Raw genomic sequence first — 15,190 nt, forward strand, 5'->3', positions numbered from 1 at the left:
AAGATGAATACAAGTCATGTTTGACTTCTGTAATTACAAGAGATGCTCAAAGTGGTTACCATCAGCATCCAGACACTTCTGATTATGGTGAACTACTGCTTGAGGAACGTTGACAAAAGTGTCCACCTGTATACATTTGTGTGTGTGTGTGTGTGTGTGTGTGTGTGTGTGTGTGTGTATATATATATATATATATATATATATATATATATATACATATATGCAAACATAAAATTGATAAAATTTTATCCATTATGTTGACTTGGAGGGGGTGGTGCAAATAGAAGTTGAGGCCCTATATGGTCCAGTTTAAGAACAATATCTCATTAAAAGTACTCTCAAAGAAGCCACAGAATGGGCGCACATTCCTTTTTTGTTGTTATATTTTCAAACAATTTCAAATTTCAAACATACCTACAATGCCCAAGAACAGAATAAAAACCTTCCATATACTGTTTACCCAGAGACCCCATTCCAGTGTCCCCAAATATCCCCTCAGACTCTTACTGCAAGAGGATCACATGGTGCATCCACTTATGGTGTCGCCCACACTCCCTCAGGTTCCGTTTGCCTTTCTGAAGATTTACAGGGCAGTCATTTTGCACAATATCCTTCAACTTGTGTGTGTGCGCAATACTTCCTCATGACACAAACCAGAGTATTATATTTTGGGCAGGAATATCTCAGAAGGGATGCTGTGTTCTTTTCATTGCATCCTGTTGTGGGCACACATGTCAATTTATCCCATTAACAGTGGTCTTAATTTTGATTATTTGATTAAGATGGTGTCTGCCAAGTTCTTCTGTTGTAAATTCCCATTTTCCCCCTTTGTAATGAATAATTATTTTATGTGGAGACACTTTAAAAGCTATATGAGCTTCTCATTTCTCATCCCACTCATGCCTCCTAGTTTTAGCACCCATTCCAGTATTTCTCGCCAGTATTCAATGTTTCTATGATGATTTCCAAATTGCAATTTCCTGATTCCAGTATTCCTCCTATATTGATTAATCTGCATTCTACTTAAAGGAATAACTTTCTTGTCTTCCTATATATATTTTTTAATGTTATTTTATTTACTTTTTAATTAAATTTATTGGGGTGACGATGGTTAGTAAAATTACATATGTTTCAAGTATACAATTCTGTAATACATCATCTATATATATCACATTGTGTGATCACCACCCAGAGTCAGTTCTCCTTCCATCATAATCTATTTGACCCCATTTAACCTCTTCTACCACTACCATTCCCCCTTACCCTATGGTAACCACTAAACTATTGTCTACGTCTATGAGTTATTGCTTCTTTATTTGTTTGTCTTAGTCCTTTGCTGCTTTCAGTTTTATATCCCACATTCAGTGAAGTCATATAGTTCTTGACTTTTTCTGACTTATTTCGCTTAGCATAATAATCTCAAGATCCATCCCTGTTGTCACAAATGGCAGTACTTCCTCTTATGACAGAATAGTATTCCGTTGTGTATATGCATATATACCACATCTTCTTTATCCAATCGTCTATTGAAAGACATTTTGTTTTTTTCCATCATGTCTTGGCTACCATAAATAAAGCTGCAATGAACATTGGAGTTCGTATTAGGTTGGTGCAAAGGTAATTGCGGGGTTTGCCATTATCAGTAATGGCAAAAAACTCAATTACCTTTGCACCAAACTAATATATCTTTATGGATAAATGTTTTCAGATTTTTTTCCACATTTTTGGGGGTGTATACCCAAGAGAGGGATTGCTGGTTCATATGGTAATTCTATTCTTAATTTTTTGAGGAACCTCCACAATGCCTTCCATAGTGGCTGCATCAAACTACATTCCCACGAACAGTACATGAGGGTTCCTTTTTCTCCACAGCCTCTCCAACACTGGTTATTACTTGTCTTGTTGATGATAGCCATTCTTTTATTGTGGTTTTTATTTGCATTTCTCTGATGATTAGTGATATAATTATTAATATGTTTGTTGCTCTCAATGTGAACTTGCTGATTCCTATTTTAGTCAATGGATTATAACTTGTTACTGTCATTACTTACCTTGACACTCAAATTGTCCCATATTTGACTGGTGAGAGCCCCTTCAAAGGACTTCTGGTTCTTTTTCTGAGTATTCTCTGAGTTGTCCTTCACAACATGTTGTTCCAGACTTATCTTGCACTTCCCTGCCCCAGTCCTGGAATCAGCCAATTTTCCAAGGAGCCATGGTGCCTTTCAGTGGAGAGTTGTACTTAGAAACTAAGATCTACTGGGTGTACTGCCATTCCCAGGCTATCTTAGTGGAAAGAGCGAGGAATTATATGTATATACAGGCACATGTACATACATATGCACACCTTTGTATCTATAATTACTTCTGTACCTGTCTCTATATGGAAAATATTTATACTGATACCTCCAGTTCTAATCAACATCACAATGTTCATTCTAGCTTCTCTTCTTCCCATATTGCTACTTCTCTTCATCCATAAGAATCCTGACTTTCATTATCACAAACATATTTTCTTTTTTTGCAGAATCCCTTGTATGTAGTCTAACCCTGTGACAACATTGGGCTGCTATTCTCATAAGGGTCTCCATGACTGCCCCACACAGGTCCACCCCATGACCTTTGGACAGAATTAGGAAGGAAGGAGGAAAGAAGGAAGGAAGGAAGAAACTGATTTTAAATTGAGGTATAATTAACATATAATAAAATGCACAGATCTTATATGTTTAGTTGAATAAGTTTTGACAATTGCATGTACCCAAGTAACAGCCACCTAAAATGAAATATAGACTATTTCCACCCTTCCAAAAAGTTGCTTCATGGGAGGGAGCACATCCATCAGCAAGCATTATTAGAAGCTCCTCTCCCCTTCGCTGTGCCTGTCAATGTCTATCACTCAGTTTACAGCTGCTGTCAAAGCGTTCTCTTCTCAATCTCAAACTTCTCAAAGTTTCTTTTCCTGATGCCCAGCCTGCTTGGTTTCTCACTCTCTTTTCTCCATCTACCACAGAGTTTTATTATATAGGACAACTCGGCCTCTCTTCACTAGTATCTCTCTTCACAGTAAAGCCAAGCCTAAGAGTAATCAGGCAAACGTGTGTGTGTGTGTGTGTGTGTGTGTGTGTGTGTGTGTGTGTAGATGATGATTTAATCACAAAACGGAAAGGAGCACCATTATTTTATATTAACGGCAGTACATTTTCTTCTTATCAGGCAACACAATGTTCATTAGAAGCATAGTTTAAGAATCACTGCCTGACAATAACATTTCCTAAACTGATGTTGTCTCAGGGAACTTTAGACCTGTGGATATAAACCAAGACCACCCCAATGAGAACAAGCAAAGGCTATTTATTTAGAGATTTCTATAGTAAGGGAGTCAGCCATCATCATGTGTGTTTGGTAGAGAGTCAAAGTCAATCAGAGGAGTGGAAACAGTGGACAAAAGGGGAAAGTTTCAAGCATGCCCTGGTTGGAGCTTGTTGGTATTGGGAAGAGGGAGGCGGACTAACTAGAAGGCTGGCACCCTATATGATTGGTTAGAAGAACATATTTGGCTTTTTCTGGTTGGTACTAAATTGGGCCGATTGCTACAGAGATTGTGATTTGGCTTCTGGGGCTGGTTGCTACAGAGATTATGGAGCAGAGTTCTATTTTTATATATTCTCTGGCCATTGTCCCGTTGTATATTCAGTTCCTTAGAGCAGATGAAGTATAAAAGAACTATGAAATCATGAATGGTCCCCTCTGAACCTTCTCTAGCAAGGTCATCAGATTGGCCTTTCTCTCTTCCTGCTCAACTCCTTTTATTCTTTGAGCCCCAATCAACGTCCCAGTTCCTAAAACAGATCTAGAAATCTGTCTAGACAGATCTGAGAAGTATTAAGAATGGATGAGCAGGACTTTGTGTTGATTTGATATGAGCAGATTGAGGATTCAAGGATAGCTCTAAGGTCGTAACTGGAGCTACCAGGAGGATCTTGTTACTAACTGCAGGTAAAAGAGGAGTCGGAAGAAATAATCACTGTGGGAGAGGAGGTGATGAGCTCAGCCTTAAGGCATTTTAGTTTTAGGTGGCTCCGTGAAGATGTTCTTGAGGGTCATACAACTGGGAGCTGGGATATCATTTTAGAGTTGCGGAGACTGAAACCCAGAAGCTAAGAGATGGTCCTAAGTTTATATGCCAAGACGGTGGGTGAAACAGGCAGGCACTTCAGACTTTTGGTGACCCAACCACTAGGTACACAAAACAAAGGCTGGAGAAGGAGAGGTCTGGACTGGAGCCCCGGCCATCTGGGCATCATCAGGATTCCATCAGAGCCAATAATGAACTGTTTTGTGCCTTTAACATAAATGGTATGAAGACAGAAACCATCTCCCAAAGATTTCACAACAGATTCGCAGCAGTGAAAGTAAATGATCGAAGAATGTAGGCCTCAGTGTTCTTTTCAAATCATGATACTTTATCTTCTATTTACAGAGATAAAAGTACACACAGAATGGTTAATGTTTAAGCACTTGTATAGTTGCATCTCCCTTTTTGGAAGAGGAAAGCCACTTTGGCGGTGCCAGCGAGAACTAGCCACAATGATTTCTCCAGTGCTCATCTTCGTCTTGAGTTTTCTCTGCCATGTGGCTATTGCTGGACGGAGTGAGTATTCTTCACTTCTGCAAAAATAATTGATATATCCAACCCCCTGCTATATGCCAAGGACCACTAATGATAACTTCTCTTTAGGGTGCATGCTGGAGAGGCTGGATTGATACCTATTCTTTAATAGTGCTGTGCTTAAAGCCCCTCCATAAGATAGTTAGCCAATGTAAGCCTCAGAGTGCTGACCTGTAAAATGGAGATAAAAACAGTACCCTTCAATGGGTTGTTAAGGAGATTAGGTGGGATATGGTACATCTGAACTATTTGGTAGAGGACTTGGTAGAGTTATTTTTGGCAGCACTGAATAGTTTTCATTTCCATGCTAACTGAACTTAAAAATGAAAATATAGATTTATTAACCAACTGCTTTGTGCTCTATTTCAGCCTGTCCCAAGCCAAATGATTTACCGTTTGCCACAGTTGTTCCCTTAAAAGCATACTATGAACCAGGGGATCAGATAGTGTACTCCTGCCTTCCGGGCTATGTGTCCCAGGGAGGGATGAGACGGTTTACCTGCCCCCTCTCAGGACTTTGGCCTGTCAACACGCTCAGATGTACACGTAAGTCAGTGGGTTCTCGCACATTCTCTCCCCTCTTGTGGATTCTGGACATGCTCTGGGGGGCAGAAGGCCAGCAGAGCTGCAGAGTGGGGAGCTGTGAAGAAATTAGAGGGTCTGGGGGCTCCATGAAAGAAAAGACTAAGGGCGTGGATGCTATTTAGAGAAAAAGAGATGAGCTTAGCCTGGAGCTAGAAGAGAAGTAAAAAGAGACCTGGTATAACAAAAGAAGATGGAAACACTTAGAAGAGAAAAGAGAAGTGCAGATACTCTGAAATCTAAACAGATGTCAAAGAGACACTTGAACAAATAAAACACGAGGAATCATCATATCTTTGGGCTTTGCCTCAAAATGAGGCAGATTTAATCATTACCGATTATCATGACAATAAATTTCACCTAAATTGTGTATCTATATTACATGTTATATTTCTAAGAAATTATAGATATATTAATAGTATAATATAAATTATATACATATATGTCATTATTGATTTATGGTAGATGATTATTTTTATTCATTCCTCAAAGCATGGTTCTATGATATCATGCTGGCATTATTTTTTACAATGTTGAGTAATCAACCAGATAGAATTTCTAGCAACTTTATGTAGAAGTTAAGCACTATAAATAACTATATGGACTTATTTGGGCTCTGGTTGTTTTCATCATGTGGGCATGACTTTTGTGAAAATTATACATGTTCATACAAGTGATTTTAATATATTTTTTTATTTAAAAAGTCCAACCATAATTTTTAATGAAAAACCACTCTAGCATCATTAGGGAAATTTTTCTTTAAATCAGCCACAACTCTGGAACACTAACAATTTTATGTTTCAAGTTATTTTCCATATGCATACATTTTTGTGTTATTGCAGAGAGCAGATACCATATTGTATATTTCTGTTTTCTTCAGCATATCAGAAATATTGACTATGTCTCTATAGTCTTCATAATCAATATTTTATTGGCTGCATTATAGCTCAGCTATTGATTTGCCATCATTCATTAAAATAACATCCTGATAGCGAACATTTAGACTGTCGAGTTCTTGTTATTAGAGGTAACAGTGTCATGAAGTCTGTAGTGCATACATCATTTGACTTAGTTAGTTAACTTGCTCAGAATAGTTACCAGTAGAGTTATCGGATTAAAGGGATGGAAATGAGTTTATATACTTTTATTTTAATAGGAAGTTCTATAAATAGATATTTACCTTTCTGTATTTAAATCACAGCCAGAGTATGCCCTTTTGCTGGAATCTTAGAAAATGGAGCTGTACGCTATACCACTTTCGAATATCCCAACATGATAAGTTTTTCGTGTAACACTGGGTAAGGACTTCCAGGTGACTGAATGGATGCAGCACATTTCTGTGCCCTAAAGCTAAACATCAAGATTGGTCCATATTTTATTTCTCGCCTTTAGGCTGGACTTGCTGAATGCAAATCACTGATTACAAATCCACAATGGCGTTAAGCTGGGCTAAGGGGTGGAGAATACAACTAGTGAAATATATCTAATTTTTCTGCTCCTGATTAGTGGCTTATCTGTGGAGGGACATTGAAATTATTGCAACAGGATGATAATTCCTTCTAATCTCTGGGCCAAATCTTGGTATGAAGGTTAAAATATTTTAGAACTTGGATTTGGACTTTAGTTATGAGGATAATTTGATGGATTGACTTGGTAGTCTCCAGAAGAGAATTCTATGGAGAAGGTTGGGAGTGTGATGATGTAATCCTCACCTATTACAGTACAACATGCCCAGGGAGAAAGCACTTATGGCTGGTAATATAGCTCATCTGCCTTATGAGCAAAGATGCCACCGGTGACATTGGCAATAGCATTTTGGCTGTCCATTAGGGCAAAATTTTACTGTGGATCTTTGTTTGAGATTGGAGATTAAGACATACTATGTGTGGAAAAGAAAAGCAGTTCCTTCATCTGAAACACTTATTTACTGGTGGGTCTGATGACAAACGATATAGGAAAAAAATGGCTTCAAGAACAGAATATTACATTTTCCATGGAAATAGACTGCATTGTTTTCTGTTTTTAAAATTTGTCTATATTTTTAATTACAGTTGATGTACAGTATTAGTTTCAGGCATACAGCATAGTGATTAGATATTTATATAACTTACAAAGTGATCCCCTCAATGATAAACTGCATTATTTTTACATATTCATGTTAAAGTAGGCTCTCAGAAAATGGATAGCAGAGATTACTCAATTCGATTCACTTTTGTGATCCTGAAAAAGAAATGATTCTTTGCTTTACATAACAAGCAGTAATTGAGCCACATGATTAGAGATGAGGGATTTGGGGGTTTGGCTTCTACACCCACGAAGCCCTACGAAGCCCTCTCATTCTTTAGGGATTCACCTGCAGCATTAGGCTGGGAGACTTGATGAGCCTGAAATGAGCGTTGGGCTGTCAGGAAAACAACATTATAAAACAGGAAAGAAGTCAATAGTATTAGTCTAAAGCAATGTACAAGAGAGAAGACATTTGAGATGCTCTCGATGGATTATTTTCCTGCTTGATGGATTAAATTCTCCTTTTGCAGGTTCTATCTGAATGGAACTAATTCTGCTAAATGCACAGAGAATGGAAAATGGAACCCGGACCTTCCTGTCTGTGCTCGTGAGTCTGTGGGTCCGAGTGATGGGGAAGGTGACCAGTTGGTTAGCCTGGGACTTGCCTGGTTTTAATACCACTTCCATACCCCAGAAACCCTTCAGTCTCAGCTCCGTGAGATGGTTGGTCCCCTTTATGGAGACTGTTCATCCTGATAACATTTTACTCTGGAGGATGAAACAACCACTTTGGAATGACAGAAAGGAAGCATTGTACTCATGAACGCATTTTGTATCCTCCCCCTGATGGAGCCGGTGATTTCTGGGTTTATGAATTCCAACACTCTTGCAGTGTTTTGGCAGGGGCTTGGATATGTGTAGCATTGATCTACCCGGGACTGCCGCCATTTGACTAGAAGAACTTCTGGAAACAGTGGGACCTTCTTCCCACTGTGGAACCTCATTTGTTTATTCACTCATTCATGTATTCAGTAAACAGGTACTGAGGGCCTAATATGTGCCACTTCCTGTTCTCAGCCCTGAGACTACAAAGCTAAGGGAGGCTGAGCTCTGCTCTCAGCAAGTAAGCCTAATGATGAAGGAGACAAGGCAAGTGTCACCTTCATGGTAAGCTTAGAGTCCATAGAAGGGCTCTGCATCCTAAAAGCTGATTGAGTTTCCTCCAAAGGCACTGATGACTTATTGAGAAACGCTCAGCTAAGCAGTCAGGGTAAGCTCTGGGCTTCGCTGATATAGGGAGGGACATTTTTACATTCCCTAGCTTGTGATTTATATAAGTCTAACCTTTGATCAGGAAGCCCAGGCATCACAATAACACTTACGGATTTGTAGCATTTCAGTGAGATCTGTCCTAGCAAAAGCAAGTGGAAAAGTAAAGCAGTTTCAAATAAACAATAGTTTAAGGAAAACTGAACTACAAAAAAATTGTTTAGGGATAAGTTGAGTTTTTTACTCAGCAGTAGGAATCACCATGATTCCTATAAATAGTTTCCCATTTTAAGCAGATTTGTATCTATTTCATGGTCATTTTTTCTTTTTAGTTACAAATAGACGAGTTTAGCTTCAATCTAATCTAAATGAGTGCTTCCCATATTTTAATGTACATATGGATCACCTGGACAGCTTATTAAAACGTGGATTCTGATTTGTGGATCTGGGGTGGGGGCTGAGCTTCTGCATTTCGAACAGGCTCCAAGGCAACGCTCTCATTGCTGTTCCATGGATCACACTTTGAGTAGCAAGGCTCTAGATAATTTAAGTTAAATCACATTTTGGTCTGCACTAACTTCCATTATGTTAGTGTAACTTTTCCTGGACTTGTTGAAACTCTGTATTAGTCATATGAGGAAGACAACCTAAACCATTTCTCTGTGTAAAGCTCCTTGTATAAGCTTTATTTGTACAGAGTGCAAACATAAGAGGTGTTTAATAGGAACAAACAAACTTGAACTAGCCGTGGAACTCAGATGTTACAAATGACTTTACACCAATTTGCTATCATCAGCGATTATTGCTGGTTGATTCCCTCAGCATTGTCCTCTACCAATTCCTACTTCCAGAAACATCTTCCAAGGTAGCATTTGGATAAAAAAATTTATGGAAATCTAATCATTGTGTTATTTATTGTAAAAGGCAAATTAGCAGTGGTAAGACTTCATTTTTTTTACTTCATGTTTTAGTTTTTTCAAAATTTACTTCATTTTTTAGGTTTTTCACTGGGTCAGACATTTGATTTTTAAATCATATTTTCTTATTTGGCTTCCACAATTGACTATTTTTAACCCAGGCCTTCAATCACATTTTGCATTTTCTCAAGTTAATTTTCACGTGGTTTTTTTTTTTTCCTTTCTGGAAAGAGTATATTTAAAAGACTCAACTGTTTTCGTAACAGTGATAGTTCTTTCTTTTTCCAGCTGTATCCTGCCCTCTACCACCCACTCCTAAGTTTGCAGAACTCAGTGCTTATAAGCCACGTGCTGGGAACAGCTCCCTCTATGGAGACACGGCTGTCTTTAAGTGCTTGCCACACTATGCCATGTTTGGAAATGATACCATTACCTGTGCAGCACATGGAAATTGGACTGAATTACCTGAATGCAAGGGTAAGTGTAATGATAAGAAAAAATAATTATGAGAGTGCAATTCTCATTTTTGAAAACTATTGAAAATTCCCAACTTATATATACCTATTGAATGATTCAAAACAAATGTTTTTTGTTTGTTTTTTTTGCATGGGGAAACTATCAGTAATAATACCTAGCACCTTTTGGGGGACTTGACTCTGGGCCAAGCACTAGTCCCCTGCTACGTATGTGTCATCTCTAATTCTCCCAAGTCCTAAACAGTAGGTACTTCTTTTCAGCCCTTCATCTAGATGTATCAACTGTCAGCATGTTGTGACATTCTCACTCTCCCCACCCCCTCTCTCCAGATACTTTTCCCCTGAACCATCTGAAAATAAGTTGTACACATCTTGACACTTACCCATAAGACTTCAGCATGAATGTCCTATGAACAAAGGACATTCTCCTATATTATCACTGTACCGAAGACATTTAACACATTTTGAATTATTAACAATAATAATTTCAACAATTATAATAACATAAACAATGAAAAACATTTAGTTCATATGCATATTGTTCTAATTAACCCAGGAGTATCCTTTATATGTGCCTCCAACCCCCTCCCATCTAGAAACTATCAATTTGTTTTTTGTATCTATGAGTTTATTTATTTTTTTCATTTATTTCGTTTTTTAGATCCCACATATAAGTGCAATCATATAGTATTTGTCTGACTTATTTCACTTAGCATAATTGACATTTGTCCTCTTAAACTACCTCATTAAACTACCTCTCAAGAGCTCTGTGCTCCTGGCTCCAGCTTTGCTTTCTTGTACTGGAGTGAATAGGGATATGGGTTTGGGACTCTACTGTTGAGGACTGTAAGAAGGCCAGGAAGCAGCACCATTTTTCTCCTTCACATTTCATGGTGGCTTCTTGTATGATCTGAAGACAATCATAAGAATTAGACTTAACATTAAACAGCCAAGTAATGGTATGCTAATATGCATGGAGGAAGTCTTTGTGTTTTAATTACATGGCTTGTTGATTAAAAGAAACAGACTGTTTTCTTCTTTCAAACCTACCATCTTAGATTGCATGGAGATGAAATTTGCAATCAGTATTACCTTAGGATTATGTGAAAACCCAAAGAACTTGTGAACTTGCTAATTTACTTTCAAAGTTGTATTGTTTTTTTTTAATATCCAGAGCCCATGAGTGTAAGATAAGGGTGACAGAATTAAGCACCGAAAAAGGTACCTAAAAATTGCATTCCAATTGCAGGAACACAGAGGGATTCAATGGTGTAAGGGAGCCTAGAATGTAACTATTCCATAACTACTGAACAACATCACTATTTATACTATGTCTTATTGAATAAACTTTTTTAGAAGTAAAATGCCCGTTCCCATCAAGACCAGACAATGGATTTGTGAACTATCTTGCTAAAGAAGCACTTTATTACAAGGATAAAGCCACATATGGTTGCCATGATACGTTTGTCTTGGATGGCCCGGAAGAAGTAGAGTGTAATAAATTTGGAGACTGGTCTGCACAGCCAAGTTGTAAAGGTATGAACTATGGGTGAGGTCTTAAAATGTCTCTGAATTTATCCAGTGGGTCACCTTGAATTGCCACCTTCTTGTTCCAATCATTTTCCACTTGGTCAGTCTTGCTTCACAGCTATTGGCATGTGAAAGACTTTAGGACTCACATGTGCATGGGGAAGCTTCATGCTTAGCAAGCTTGTTTGAAATTAAACTGTATGAAAGAAACAGATCCTTTGTAAGCATTGATACTATGGTGGGAGAGTGTGTGGGCTTCCTATAATTGCTTTTAAGTCTTTGCCTATGACAGTCTGTTTCTGCTTTGTTCTAGTCAAGACTCCTCTCTATTGCAAAAACCAACCACATATTTAAGTTAGTTCAAGGAAATGAGGCTTACATGAAAAGGCAGTCTTTGGGAGAAGTTCTTTTTTGCCGAAGCCTAGAACCTGATGCTTCTGCTCTGACCTTCTTGTATGGCTACTGTAGAGGAAGAAAAGTCCATCTTGGAATCCATGACTAATAGTTGTTTTGATAAAGAACTGCTGTTAGCAATGATACTGATGTTACTCACTCACTCTATACAGTCTTGGAATCTTTGGGTCTTGAGTAATTTGTCTCAAGTGTACTCATCTACTGCTTCAAATGCTATATTCTCTTTAAGAAAAACTAGCGGTTCCCAGAAGTCTTGACTATAAATATTGTCTCTTTCAGCATCTTGTAAAATTTCTGTTAAAAAAGCTACTGTGATATATGAAGGAGAGAGAGTAAAACTCCAAGAAAAATTTAAGAATGGAATGCTGCATGGTCAAAAAGTTTCTTTCTTCTGCAAAAATAAGGAAAAGAAGTGTAGCTATACAGAGGATGCTCAGTGCCTAGATGGCACCTTTGAAGTCCCCAAATGCTTCAAGGGTAAGTCTAACACTGGAACTTTTAGCTAGGACTTCCATTCGCCTTTCACCATAATCAGTACTTTTCTTACGTGATTACTATGAGAAGCCATGCCAATTTGGCCACTGGACTTTTAAAAAGAGGGAGCAGGAGGAATAGTGAGATGAAACAGTAAGCTGCAGTTTCTCCACTTGCATAAACATTTTGTTTTTCTTTTTTTTCCCTCAAAACTCAGGGTTGTAGCTTTGTTGATGAACATGGAAGTGAAGTATGCCATCTTGTATAATTCTAAATTAAGTTTTAATAATAATAATAATAATAATAATAAATGGAATGTTGAATATTAATCATATTTACCACCACTTGGTCCCAAATTATAAAGAACTTACCCCAAATTACAAAGTAACTCATGGCAATGATAATTGCTTTACAGATCTCCTAACTTTTTTTCCCCTTCCTTCCTTTAAGCAATTCTCGGAATTTGAAAAGTACCATCTAGAGCAAAATAGTCATTAGAGCAAAATATTTTAAGGAAGATAATCATGTTTGTGTGAGACAAAGAAGTTTATCTCTGTAAATGGCCAGCATTTACAGCTGCCAACCTGTTAAGGTTTCATGTTTAGGGTGTAAATATCTTTGTTGATATGAAGGAAGAACCAGCAGAGGCTGAAACTGTGGTTGGCTCCAGGTTCAGAAAAGCTCCAAGAATGTTGACAGCCTCACTGACGAGGACAGAGTTGGAAGCAGATGTAGAAAAGAAGAGAGGAGTCTGAGAAGTGGCCAGCCAGCGAGAGAGAGGGAATGATCACTTGTAAATAATGGCCACCTCATAGGTTCGATTATTAGAAATATTATGTGTGACATGGAGTAAGTGCTCAACCAATGACAGTTACTATCATTATATTGGGTTGTCGGAAAAATCATGACGTATTTTTCTATGTTTTTTTTTTTTGCAAAAATGCATCATGACTTTTCCGACAGCCCAATAATGCACTGCATAAATTATTGTTATCTCACCAGCACAGTCCTGGTGACATGTGAAATACCAAAACTGACAAAGCACCATAAGCCTCGTACAAATCAGTAGAAAAAGTATTAGAAGAGGATAATTAAAAGAAAGCCAAATGGAGCTTTGTTGACATAATTCTTCAGGCTAGTCTCCCTTGCAGGCTTCAGACAGATGCTGTGTGGTTGGTGCACTGGGGAGTAAAAGTGCTATACAGTGATTTATTTCTATAAATCTTGATTGTCAGAGCTACAGAGAACCTTCTATTTTCTCCCTTGGAAATAAGTGCCTAATCATGTCCCTGATGCTTTCTTGTGTCACATAAACCTCACACTAAATGGTTTCATTCATATAATTACATGTATTCTACACATTTGTAAAATGTATTTTATTCATCTTAGCTAGTTCACAAATTTAAGAAATGATTGTTTCTCTTAGAATGTTTACCTTTTTCTCCCCAAACAGAACACAGTTCTTTGGCTTTCTGGAAAACTGATGCATCCGATGTAAAGCCATGCGAGACTGATGTTCAGATTCAAAAGTAAATGTCATACTTGGATCCGTGTTTGTCCAAAGAACCTAATGGAAGTGGAAAAATAAAGTGATTGAATTTATTGCCTCTGCCAATGCAGTGTGACCCCTCATGGTGGCTTACTCTTTATATAGGATGTATGTATGTATGTATGTATATATATATATATATATATATATATATATATATATATATATTATATAGGATGTTTCAAATGCCCAAATATTTGAAACATCATCATTTCATGGCTGTGAAATGGAAAGTGTAAAACAACTGTCTGGGTAACTCAGCTCTCCCCTGCCTAATTCTACTCTCAAATGCTTTCACCTAAAACGACTGCTATGCAGTATTTTTCATAGAATAGTCCACAGACAACCCCCCCCCGCCCCCCGTCAGTAACACCTGGTACTTTTTTTTTTTTAAGATTTTTATTGGGGAATTGGGGGGATGGGAACAGTGCTNTTTTATTGGGGAATTGGGGGGATGGGAACAGTGCTGGGGAATTGGGGGAAGGGGAACAGACAAGTTGCTGTCCTTTTGTTCTTCAGTCTAGTTGTTTAGGACGTTGCTTCACTGGCCCAAGTTGGCACCATCATTGCGCTCTTCCTAGGCAAGGCAGATCAGTCGCCGGCTTCTGGACCGCAGCTCACGCTGGCTGCTGGCTACACACGGTAGCCATGGCAACCCACTGCCACAGGGGCTGCAGCCTACGCTGTCACCAGGTCGAGCTGTTGTTCACCATCTTAGCTGCAGAGGGCAGTGTCACTGGCCTTCATATGTGTGATCGAACAGGGGCCCTCTGGCGTCCCAAGCCAGCTCTTAACCATTGGGCCACTCGGCCAGCCCTGGTACTTTTTTTTACAAAGAAAAAAAAAAAAGCTAATTTCTGAGGATGGTCCAAAAATCTGCATTTATGACCAAGTCCCTAGATAATTCTTTGTGTTCTCTTTGTATTGAGAAGCATGGCCACGAAGGAATAAGCATGAACTTCCAGGCCAATAGCACTGAATTTGAACCCTTGATGTTTGGTTTACGAAATGCCTAAAAATATCTTTCCTTACCCACTAAAATTCCTTGATACGTCATGACATTGATGCTTTGTTTACATTCAACTCCCTTGCCCTTTTCTCCTGTAGCACATGCTCGCAAAACCCACCCCAGGCTCTAGTGGCCTTCCCATAGCAGCTGACTATTGCTGGAAAAAAGAGAAGAAAAACTCACAATCATGCTGCTAGGTCCCACTTTCAATTCATGAACACAAACCTTATATAAGCCGTCAGCTCTGCCTGGAAATCGTACCGTATTTCTCTAGTGTGTTGACGCTCCTACTTG

The 15,190-nt window shown here is 38.4% G+C and overlaps 1 protein-coding gene across 1 annotated transcript; it reads left to right on the top strand.

The window, feature by feature from the left end:
* The first annotated feature begins 4,539 nt into the window (after nucleotides 1-4,539).
* APOH (apolipoprotein H) lies at nucleotides 4,540-13,953 on the top strand. The gene is made up of 8 exons (XM_019637710.1): nucleotides 4,540-4,651; nucleotides 5,039-5,215; nucleotides 6,453-6,549; nucleotides 7,789-7,865; nucleotides 9,733-9,921; nucleotides 11,277-11,456; nucleotides 12,144-12,341; nucleotides 13,792-13,953. The coding sequence occupies exons 1-8, from the start codon at nucleotides 4,588-4,590 to the stop codon at nucleotides 13,869-13,871; spliced, it is 1,062 nt and encodes a 353-aa protein (XP_019493255.1). The 5' UTR covers nucleotides 4,540-4,587; the 3' UTR covers nucleotides 13,872-13,953.
* The last annotated feature ends 1,237 nt before the right edge of the window (nucleotides 13,954-15,190 follow it).

The sequence above is a fragment of the Hipposideros armiger genome, unplaced genomic scaffold (genome assembly GCF_001890085.2).
Source record: "Hipposideros armiger isolate ML-2016 unplaced genomic scaffold, ASM189008v1 scaffold_34, whole genome shotgun sequence".
In the NCBI taxonomy this organism is placed as follows: Eukaryota; Metazoa; Chordata; class Mammalia; order Chiroptera; family Hipposideridae; genus Hipposideros; species Hipposideros armiger.

Coding starts and splice junctions, on each gene's coding strand:
- APOH (XM_019637710.1), top strand. CDS start 4,588: ATGATTTCTCCAGTGCTCATCTTCGTCTTGAGTTTTCTCTGCCATGTG. Junction 4,652..5,038: donor TGTGGCTATTGCTGGACGGA/GTGAGTATTCTT, acceptor GCTCTATTTCAG/CCTGTCCCAAGCCAAATGAT. Junction 7,866..9,732: donor GGACCTTCCTGTCTGTGCTC/GTGAGTCTGTGG, acceptor TTCTTTTTCCAG/CTGTATCCTGCCCTCTACCA.